We start from the raw sequence: 11,920 nt of genomic DNA on the forward strand, positions 1-11,920 counted from the left end.
CACACCAAGTAACATTCTGCTCTCCCTAAACCCCACCTCAAAACTGACCAACCCCCATCAGTATCCCACAATGGAAGCATTATCCTGTGCTCCTACACCCCACTCTCCAAACTGACCTCAACCCCCATCATCAGTATCCCACACCAAGTATCATTCTGCTCTGCCTACACCCCCACCTCCAAACCCCAGCCAGCCCCCATCAGTATCCCACACCAAGTATCATTCTGTCTCTCCTACACCTCCCACGCCCAAACTGACTCAACCCCCATCAGTATCCCACACCAAGTATCATTCCTGCTATCCCCACCTCAAAACTGACCAACCCCATCAGAACCCTTCAACAAGTATCATTCTGTTCGCCCCACACCCCACCTTCAAACTGACAAGGCCCCATCAGTATCCAACACCAAGTATCATTCTGCTCTCCCCTACCCCACCTCCAAACTGACAAACCCCCATCAGTATCCCACACCAAGTATCATTCTGCTCTCTCCCCACACCCACACCTCCAAACTGACCAACCCCATCAGTATCCCACACCAGAGTATCATTCTGCTCTCCCCACTACACCTCACCTCCAAACTGACCAACCCCATCAGTATCCACACATAGTATCATTCTGCTCTCCCTCCACACCCCACCTCCAAACTGACCAACCCCCATCAGTATCCCACACCCAAGTATCATTCTGTTCTCCTACACCCCACCTCCAAACTGACTAACCCCATCGGTGTCCCACACCAAGTATCATTCTGCTCGGCCCCACTCCCACCTCCAAACTGACCAGCCCCCACTCCCCCATCGGTGATCCCACACCAAGGTATGCTGATGTTCTGTTCCGGACAGTAACACCTGGCACCGGGATGCCAAAGTTTTTGGTGGTGTTGCATTGTTGTGTTGTGGACCACGGCTACCCTGCATTTAGTTAAGAATTGTTTTGTGCGTGGACAGGATTTTGGTGATGTTGCATTGTGATGTTTGGTGATGTGGGTGTTATGGACAATAATCACACAGCACCAGGTGTCTACATTAGTTAAGAAACGTGATTGATTTTGGTGATATTGCATTGTTGTGTTATGGACAGTAATCACTGAGCACCAGGTGTCTACATTAGGTAAGAAATGTGAGGATTTTGGTGATATTGCATTGTTGTGTTATGGACAATAATCACACAGCACCAGGTGTCTACATTAGGGTAAGAAATGTGATATTTTGGTGTCTATATTAGTTAAACATTGAGATTTTGTTGATATTGCATGTGACAATAATCACACAGCACCAGGTGTCTACATTAGGTAAGAAATGTGATATTTGGTGATATTGCATTGTTGTGTTATGGACAATAATCACACAGCACCAGGTGTCTACATTAAGGTAAGAAATGTGATTTTTATGATATTGCATTGTTGTGTTATGACCAATAATCACACAGCACCAGGTGTCTACATTAGGTAAGAAAAGTGAGATTTTGGTGATATTGTATTGTTATGTTATGGACAATAATCACACAGCACCAGGTGTTTAGCATTAGGTAAGAAGTGAGATTTTGGTGATATTGCATTGTTGTGTTATGGACAATAATCACACAGCACCAGGTGTCTACATTAGGTAAGAAATGTGATATTTTGGTGATATTGCATTGTTGTGTTATGGACAATAATCACACAGCACCAGGTGTCTACATTAGGTAAAGAAAATGTGATTTTGGTGATATTGCATTGTTGTGTTATGGACAATAATCACACAGCACTACATTAGGTAAGAAAGGTGTCTACATTATGGGTACAGCAAATAGGTGAGATTTTGGTGATATTGCATTGTTGTGTTATGGACAATAATCACACAGCACCAGGTGTCTACATTAGGTAAGAAATGTGATATTTTGGTGATATTGCATTGTTGTGTTATGGACAATAATCACACAGCACCAGGTGTCTACATTAGGTAAGAAATGTGAGATTTTGGTGATATTGCATTGTTGTGTTATGGACAATAATCACACAGCACCAGGTGTCTACATTAGATAAGAAAAGTGAGATTTTGGTGATATTGCATTGTTGTGTTATGGACAATAATCACACAGCACCAGGTGTCTACATTAGTTAAGAAACGTGAGATTTTGGTGATATTGCATTGTTGTGTTATGGACAATAATCACACAGCACCACGTGTCTACATTAGGTAAGAAACGTGATATTTTGGTGATATTGCATTGTTGTGTTATGTACAATAAGTACCGGTTGTAAGTCTGTTATATTGCTGGTTAGTTGGTCCAGCCTTATGTAGCGGTATGTCTAATGGTGTACATTATCTGTTTCATTGCATAAACGCATGAAATACAGAACACTGCAATGCCATTCAAAGTCCAGAACATCCCTGGCTGGACTAACATCCATAGTCAGACTTGGATGCCTGGTTGTACTTGGATCCCTGGTTGGAGCTACATCCATGGTTTGACTTGGATCCCTGGTTGGAGCTAGATCCATGGTTGGACTTGGATCCCTGGTTGGACCTAGATCCATGGTTTGACTTAGATGCCTGGTTGTACTTGGATCTCTGGTTGGACCTAGATCATGGTTTGACTTGGATGCCTGGTTGTACTTGGATCCCTGGTTGGAGCTAGATCCATAGTTTGACTTGGATCCCTGGTTGGAGCTACATCATGGTTTGACATGGATCCCTGGTTGGAGCTAGATCCATGGTTTGACTTGGATCCCTGGTTGTACTTGGATCTCTGGTTGGACCTAGATCATGGTTTGACTTGGATGCTTGGTTGTACTTGGATCTCTGGTTGGACCTAGATCATGGTTTGACATGGATCCCTGGTTGGAGCTAGATCCATGGTTTGACTTGGATCCCTGGTTGTACTTGAATCTCTGGTTGGACCTAGATCATGGTTTGACTTGGATCCCTGGTTGTACTTGGATCTCTGGTTGGAGCTGCATCCATGGTTTGACTTGGATCCCTGGTTGGAGCTAGATCCATGGTTGTACTTGGATGCCTGGTTGTACTTGGATCTCTGGTTGGAGCTAGATCCATGGTTTGACTTGGATCCCTGGTTGGAGCTAGATCCATGGTTTGACTTGGATGCCTGGTTGTACTTGGATGCCTGGTTGGAGCTAGATCCATGGTTTGACTTGGATCCCCTGGTTGGAGCTAGATCCCTGGTTGTACTTGGATCTCTGGTTGGACCTAGATCCATGGTTTGACTTGGATCCCTGGTTGGAGCTAGATCCATGGTTTGACTTGGATCCATGGTTGGATTGAACTTGGATCCATGGTTTGAGCTAGATGCCTGGTTTGAGTTGGATGCCTGGTTGTACTTGGATGCCTGGTTGGAGCTAGATCCATGGTTGTAAATGGATGCCTGGTTGTACTTGGATCTCTAGTTGGAGCTAGATCCATGGTTTGACTTGGATCCCTGGTTGGAGCTAGATCCACGGTTTGACTTGGATCCCTGGTTGTACTTGGGTATCTTGTTGGACTTATAACCATGGATGGACTCGGATCCATCGTTCAACTCATGGTCATCTGCAGCTGTGACTGCATACATCACGACAGAGTCTTGCTTGGTCAGGCAGCAAGATGTGCTCTGAAACAAGATGTAAACAAATTGAAGAAGAATGACAAAATGGCTGGTGTCCAACACTGACCAGTGAGCCCTACCTCCCATTAAGACTGAAAGTGTACAGTACAGGGGTGGCTGGTGTCCAACACTGACCAGTGAACCCTACCTTCATTACAACTGTCAGTGTACAGTACAAGGGTGGCTGGTGTCCAACACTGACCAGTGAACCCTACTTCCCATTAAAGAACAAATAAACTTTTTTTTAATCTTTAACTCTTACATTAGTCTTTTTCATTCTTTAAAACTTGTGGTTAATTAGTACCCGGCGCGATTAAAAGTTGTGCAAAATGTACATCTCTGAACATTTGGTACTGCCATTAGACTTGCAGTGCAGCGATGTCATAGCATTGTGACGTCATCAAGTACACTGACGTCATAGCATTATCGTGGGCATTGTACAAAATCTACTGTATAGAAAGTGTGTATCTCCTAGGAGATATCGTTTGATCTACAAGCGATATCTCCTGTCCAGTTGAACTAGAGTTTGGATGATAAACCCGCGGTTCGTGTAAAATGGGTTATGTTTGTGAGTGCCGAAGCGTTTGTGGAAGCCTTACATGTGTTCAGATCGCTTCACAGAAGTTAAAGAATCAAAACTACTTACTGAGTCGTAGTAAAATATGTATATGATTAATGACCATAAAGATTTTCCATGACACAACTTGTAACATAGCGATTTCTGCCTCAGAAGCGAGGTTGTGGTGAAGTAGCAATAATACTGTAAGTAGTATTATATTGACACCCACCTGCGGCTTCCCGAAAATTGTTATGTTATACGCTATCATCATGCAAAATCCTATTGGCCATCAATCAAATATTATATTTTACTACCAGTAGAAAGTAGTTTTTGATTTTTGTAACTCGGTGAAAACAAACCTAGCATTGTACTCAGACTGGCAGATGTTTGTGAGAGGGTGCCGCCATTTTTGAAAATCATTGAAGACACGGGCTAAAGTCTGTTAGAATTAATGAGGATTATGGTTTGTTTTCATCAAGTAAAGAAAATCAAAAATACTTTCTACTAAGTAGTTAAATATGTATTTGAATCATAACCAAAAGCATTTTGCATGATACAACTTATAACATAGCGATTTCTTCCCGCGAGCGAGGTGGAAATTCGAAGTGACAATACTAGCGATACATTTCTTGCTACATTCACATGGTCAACGATCCACTCACCAGTATGTAGATACTAGTCCATCTACGTCATTATATTTGGTCTTATAATCCTAATTAGTTTATTATCATACTTGTATGCATTTTGAAACTAAATAAAAAGCAGACGATCTGCTGATACTTATAGTGCATTTATAACAGGACTGTAATATCTAGACATTTTATAGTTTGCCAGTGTGAATCATAATTCGCACTGCACGCCTAGTGTATGTCTCATTACACTTCACGCGTAAACAAACGATTCTGTTGAATGCTACGACAAATGAATAATAACAAAATGCAAATATTAAAATTAAAACAGATTAAATTTATAGGAACAATGTCAGGCTATTACATTGTTCGAGGAATGTATCCATCAATATCCACAAAAACGAGTGATATGCCATTCATCTGCAGCTGTTCCAAGTAATGTGTCTTTTAACAGTCTAGTATACAAAAAAGTGATATATCGTTTCAGGTATGTCACATTGGTGTATAGTCTCATTGGTCACCCAAGATAGCACACCTGGCAACTGATTGCATAATGTCCGCCATTCTTTAAAAACGGTAATTTAGTTAGCCAATAAGAGCAATCAATCACTGTATTGGTGGTTAATCCTTTGAAGGAAGGACGTTGTTTTTTCGCAAACACAGACCGACAGAGTGTATTCAGTATAGATGAGTAAATCTACATTCATAAACAAAACCTTTTGACAAATCCGCTGTGTAAGATAAAAGTAATTCATCAATCAGCGTGTTATCGGTTAATTCTTTAATCGATGTTTATAATGTTGCATAATGTTGCATTGTTGCATAAGAAATACATATAAGCATTTGCTGTGTGCTAAAACTGTATGTACCTATTTACCTATTATTAAAAATTTCAGATTCTTCTAGCAATGGCAAAGTAGCGTTGTTTAGTTTACCGATTCAAATAAATCAAATGTCAATTTTTAATATCATACGTAATAGACGTCATCTTTTTACATGACATGATTAAATATCGAGGTAAAAAACACAGAAATGGGATCAATTTGGATCAGTCATTATACAAATAAGGCCCTACTTGACACCAAAGCGATTTTGACAGAATTGTCTATGAAAACAAGTTGTAACTTCGGAAACTAGGCAAAGCAGGAGACAAAATTATATGACAGTAGATTGTGAGAACATATAGCTTTCATTTTCCATAACAGTTGTCACGATTTCAGGTTTATACAAACCTGTAAACAAGATAATTTACCCCCTGAAACGTTGATGAATTCTGCATCAGCCCTCATATCTATTCCTCATTTGACGTCACAGAGATGCCCCGCATATGACGACACACATTCAGCGTAAGTCATCATGTTAAAAAACACAGCAATTAATCTTATAAAATGTGGTCAGTTTTAATTAGTGGGTGGATGCAAAACATAAATATCTCACACATATCATCCAATCACAGCGGTGACATGCCTCCATCAGAACTCAAGTTTATTTACGATATGGGCTTTTATTTACTCCAGTAGAACGTGTAGACTGAACTACATCTGTACTACGCCAATCTGTGATGTGTTCATCAGAACTGCTGTTATCCATAATGTCATAACAGCTGTGACCACATCAAATCAGTACACACACCCAACCCCGCCCCCAACCCCACACCCCAGTATCTAGCGACTGCCTCTGTGGTGTAGTGGTTTACAGCATCCGCCAGAGGCGAGGAAGGTCAGCTGAGTTCGATCCCCAGCTGGGCAAGCGTCATACCAAAAGACTTTTAAAATATGGTACTTGTTGGTCCCTGCCTGGCGCTCGCCATTATGGGTACAACAAGGACTGGTCGGCTCGGAGTCAGTATAATGTGTCTGAGTGGGGTATTCATGCTTCACTGCGACATGGTATCTCAGTGGGCTAGCACTCTAAAACCAGCTTAAGTCTGGGCTAGTACAAGCAGCCGCACATACACATACACATGCACGTCGTCATATGAGCGAAATATTCTCAAGCATGACGTTAAACCCAATTTCACCTCACCTCACCCAGTATCTAACCACACCGCTCCCCCAAACTGACAACCCATGTGCAGTAGCCCCCCACCCAGTAGGCCAGTATGTAGACTAGATAAATTGGCTTCTTACTGTGACAAATGGCAGTTAAAAATTAACACAGATAAGATTAAGGTAGTTGTTTTTCGAGAAGCTGGTCAATTGGAAAAACATGAAACGTTCATGCTGGATGGTGACATTTTGCAGATTGTTTCTAGTTACAAGTATTTGGGTGTTCATATCTCAAGCACTGGTTCCTGGTATTTAACACAAAAAGTGTTATCACAACAGGCTCGGAAAGTTGTTAATGTTGCAGTTTAAAATGAAGAATTTTTCTAATCTACCAACTAAAGTATTACTACATGTATTTGACGTAAAGATACTGCCTGGCTTGATGTATGGATCAGAAATATGGGGGTTTCACCCGTCTCCTAATGTTTTAAATAGACAAGATAAATTTTGCAAACTTATTCTCAATCTCAAACGAGCTACTCCAAATGTTGTTGCGAGGGGTGAACTGGGATGCTTTTCTTTGAAAGTTAATCAATTCGTGAAAATAATCAAATATTGGATAAGACTGTGTACTCAATAAGATAATGTGTATTCTTATCAGTATGATCGTGCTGAAAAGGGTATTGACTGCTGGGCACTTAAAGTTAAAAAATTATTGTTTAGCTACGGTTTGGGATATTCTTGGATAAATCAGGATGTTGATTGTGTGGAAGACTTCTTGTTGAAATTCAAATTTAGATGTATTAATATTGATAACCAATTGTATTTTGAAAATCTTTAAAAGTATCCAAGTTTGACAACGTACAGACTTGTAAAATGTTGTAATATGTTCGAAGACTATTTATCATCAGTCACTGTTAAGCCATATAGAATTGTCCTTTCACAGCTTCGATCCTCGACACATGATCTTATTATTTCTGAAGGTAGAAAACTTCACATTCCAAGAAGTGACAGGTTATTTGCTTTGTGTATAATACCTTTTTTAGAGAGCGAGTATCACTTTTGCCTTATTTGGCCTTTCTACCAAGGTCTTAGAGAAAATACATTACCAAAATACTACAATAATCCCCCATGTGAAGCAAAATTTATCCAACTTATGACATCTACAGATGCAAGTATTGTCACTTGTTTAGCCAAGTATGCTTAACTTGCTTTTAAGAAGCGCAGCAAGTTCCTCCAGTGTCGCGACAATGTATAAATGTATGAATGTGTACCACCATGACGCTACCTCTGTTTTGTGATGTGAATTGATGATGTAATTGTATACTGGGCCTGTGGCCTATTTACGGAATAAACATACATATTGAAGTAGGCCAGTATCACTCTGATCTCCCCACACCCCACCGACAAACTGGCCAACCCCCATCAGAACCCACACCCAGTATCATTCTGCTCGTCCCACACCTTACCTCCAAACTGACCAACCCCCATCAGTACCCCCACCCAGAATCATTCTGCTCTCCCCACACCCTACCTCCAAACCCTGACCCACCCCCATCAGAACCCTCCACCCAGTATCATTCTGCTCTAACCACCCCCACCCCAAACTGACCACCCCTATCAGAACACCCCACCCAGTACCATTCTGCTCTCCTCACACCCCACATCCCAAACTGACCAGCCCCCATCAGAACCCCCAACCCAGTACCATTCTGCTCTCCCCACCGCCTACTCCAAACTGACCAACCCCCATCACAACTCCCCACCCAGTATCATTCTGTTCTCCCACACCCCACCTCCAAACTGACCAGCCCACATCAGAACAAAACCACCTAGTATCATTCTGCTCTCCCCACACCCAAACTGACCAACCCCCATCCCACAACTCCCTACCCAGTATCATTCTGTTCTCCCCACCGCGCCTCCAAACTGATCAACCCATATTCTGAACCCTCCACCCACCCAGTATTATTCTGCTCTCTCCCACACCCCCACCTCCCTTGCCAATCATTCTGACCAGCCCCATCACAACTCCCCACCCATTATCATTCTGTTCTCCACACACCCCACCTCCAAACTGACCAACCCACATCAGTACCATCCACCCAGTTCCATTCTGCTCTCCCCACACCCCACCTCCAAACTGACCAACCCACATCAGAACAAAACCACCTAGTATCATTCTGCTCTCCCCACACCCAAACTGGCCAACCCCCATCACAACTCCCCACACAGTTTCATTCTCTTCTCCCCACACCCCACCTCAAAATTGACCAACCCCCATCAAAACCCCACGCACACAGTATCATTCTGCTCTCTCTACACCCCACCTCCAAACTGACCAACCCCCATCAGTACCCCCCACCAAGTATCATTCTACTCTCCCAACATCCCACCTCCAAACCTGACCAGCCCCATCAGAGACCCACCACCCAGTATCACTCTGATCTCCCCCACACCCCACCTTCAAACTGATCAACCCCATCAAAACCCCACGTTACACAGTATCATTCTGCTCTCTCTACACCCCACCTCCAAACTGACCAACCCCCATCAGGACTATCCACACCAGAGTATCATTCTGCTATCCCCACACCCCACCTCCAAACTGACCAACCCATGTCCAGAATCCACCACCCTATGTCATGCAAAATCCTGCCACCCCCATCAGACCCCCCCTCAATATCATTCTGCTTTCTCCCCACACCCACCTCCTCCAAACTGACCAACCCCCATCAGAACCCCCACCCACATGTATCATTCTGCTCTCCCCACACCCTACTTCCAAACTGACCACACCCCCATCAGACCCTCACCCACCCAGTACCATTCTGCTCTCCCACACCCCACCTCAGCCCCCACATCACCCCCACACACACCACACCTAGTATCATTCTGCTCTCCCCCACAGCCCACCTCCAAACTGACCAACCCCCACAGGGTCCCCACCCAGTATCACATTTCTGCTCTCCCTACACCCCACCTCCAAACTGACCAACCCCTATCAGAACCCCCACCCAGTATCACTCCAGCTCTCCCAACACCCCACCTTCAAACTGATCCAAACACCCCTCCCATCAGAACCTCTCCTCACATCCAAGTATCATTCTGCTACCCCCCCACACCCTCACTCAGTCCATCTGACCACAAGCCACCCCACATCAGCCCTATCAGAACCCCCACCCAATATCATTCTACTCCCCTTCCCCCAAACTGGAGTGGAGCCCCCATCCACATTCCCCACCCAATCATTCTGACTCCCACACCCCAAACTCAGTACCCATCAACTTAGTATCATTCTGCTCTCCCCACACCCCACTTCCAAACTGACCACCTCCCCCATCAGAACACCCCCCACCAAGTATCATTCTGCTCTCCCCCACACCACACTTCCAAATCAGACCAGCACCCCATCAGAACCCCCACACAGTATCATTCTGCTCTCCCTACACCCATCTTCAAACTGATCAACCCCTATCCCAACCCCCACCTAGTATCATTCTGCTATCCCCACACGCCTATCAGTGATCAACCCCCATTAGTGCCCCCACCTAGTATCATTCTGCTATCCCCACACCCCACCTTCAAAGTGATCAACCCCCATTAGGGCCCCCACCCAGTATCATTCTGCTCTTCCCACACCCCTCTTCCAAAATGACCATCCATCAACCAGACCCCCCCCACACACACACAGTATCACACTGCTGTTCCACACTCTCCTCCAAAATCACCAACCCCATCCAGAACCCCAGAAACAGGGGTTTGATCACTCAATTAGTAGGCCATGATATCATCACTAACTACACAGAATGTAGTTGTCAGCCATGAGTCCAGACTTATCCTCACAGAGCAGGTGTGGCACATAGTGGGGAACATTCTGGAGTTGCACCCCTCAAGGTAGTTTACGGTCCAACAATCGGGGGTGAAACACAGGAATATATCGACTTCCTTCGAACTTCAGTAAAACATTAACCTGCCCATAAGAAGAATGAATTACTTTAAAGCTGAAGTTGCCAGACTTGAAAAGACAGAGCTGACGCAGTGCAAAAATGTCCGGACGAAAAAATCGACCTAATTGAACAGTGAAATCTTAACATTGCCCTTTCTTGGTAAACTGATCAAAGTAAATTATTTGTCCCATTTAGCTTACATTAAGCACATTCATGGCATACTGATATATGTGGGTATTGATAGAACAAACATAGGTTTAGTTTACTACTGTTTGGACAACGAGCATTCAACCTATAACGTTGTCAGTCATTGACACGAAAATACTAATTATGTCTAATGAGTGATTCAGTTTTGGCTCACGTCACTAAGGACGCAATGCGATACAATTAGGAAGCCGCGTGAAGGCCATGTGTTTTATACCGAAGGTAAGTGAAGTATCAGTCACCATAACTTATTTATCTACTCAGTGACAGTTGACAGTTTTCAGAACAAAATAACCTTGCGTAATCAATATTCGCATACCTAACACAGTTCGGCACGGTATGTGGAATTAACAAGGTACATGAAAATCAACAATTATACAAAGCTTCATCAATATAAAATGTTTATAAAAACATAAGTTTCAGCCTTTGACACTTCGCTATCGTAGCGGGACGAAGCCATGATCCACACCACAGTATCTAGGTCAGTTTTAACGCAACGCGTCATCAATATTCATGATAGCTAAAATCCGGACAAACAGTATGGTGAATAGTTTACGCCAAAAGCTGATACCGATGTAATATTGAAGTTCATGTCTCACATTGCTGATAAGAAGGTTTTTTGTCAGGAAATGTTCAGAATTTGTCTAATTTTGTCTATTTTTATAAAAAAGACGCACTTAAACAAGTAAAAATTCGAGTAATCTTGAATGAAAATTTAAAAAATATTCTGCATAACTTTGGAGACTTTTACTGAATAAACACAAGCATAATTTCATAATTCATTAATTAAAACTATTTTATTTAATCATATAAAGTCATTATAATAGCTTTTACTTAGTAACTTTTCATGAATATGTGTTGTAAAGTTATAAGGATTGTGTCTGAAAAGGGCATCCATAATTATTTTCCCCGGGCAACACCCCACCTTCTTGGGTCATGACATTTCAGCGTTACCATTGACCAATGCAGACAACCAGTAGATCGGTGCTGTCATGAATGAAAAC

At 42.9% G+C, this 11,920-nt stretch overlaps 1 protein-coding gene across 3 annotated transcripts; it reads right to left on the bottom strand.

Moving 5' to 3' along the window:
- Positions 1–2,222: 2,222 nt before the first annotated feature.
- Positions 2,223–3,257, bottom strand: LOC124267369 (SWI5-dependent HO expression protein 3-like). Of its 3 annotated transcripts, none has more exons than XM_046702282.1 (2): positions 2,887–3,257; positions 2,223–2,655 (listed from the first exon to the last, which is right to left on the bottom strand). In XM_046702282.1, exons 1-2 carry the CDS (start codon positions 3,254–3,256, stop codon positions 2,567–2,569), a joined length of 459 nt encoding a protein of 152 aa, XP_046558238.1. In that variant the 5' UTR covers position 3,257; the 3' UTR covers positions 2,223–2,566. The 3 variants fall into 3 exon arrangements, with proteins under 3 accessions (XP_046558238.1, XP_046558237.1, XP_046558239.1); XM_046702281.1 differs by having other exon boundaries at positions 2,223–2,785; positions 2,821–3,257; XM_046702283.1 differs by having other exon boundaries at positions 2,451–2,476; positions 2,745–3,257.
- Positions 3,258–11,920: the final 8,663 nt, after the last annotated feature.

The sequence above is a fragment of the Haliotis rubra genome, unplaced genomic scaffold, assembly GCF_003918875.1.
Source record: "Haliotis rubra isolate DU_JTF1 unplaced genomic scaffold, ASM391887v1 Scf1308, whole genome shotgun sequence".
In the NCBI taxonomy this organism is placed as follows: Eukaryota; Metazoa; Mollusca; class Gastropoda; order Lepetellida; family Haliotidae; genus Haliotis; species Haliotis rubra.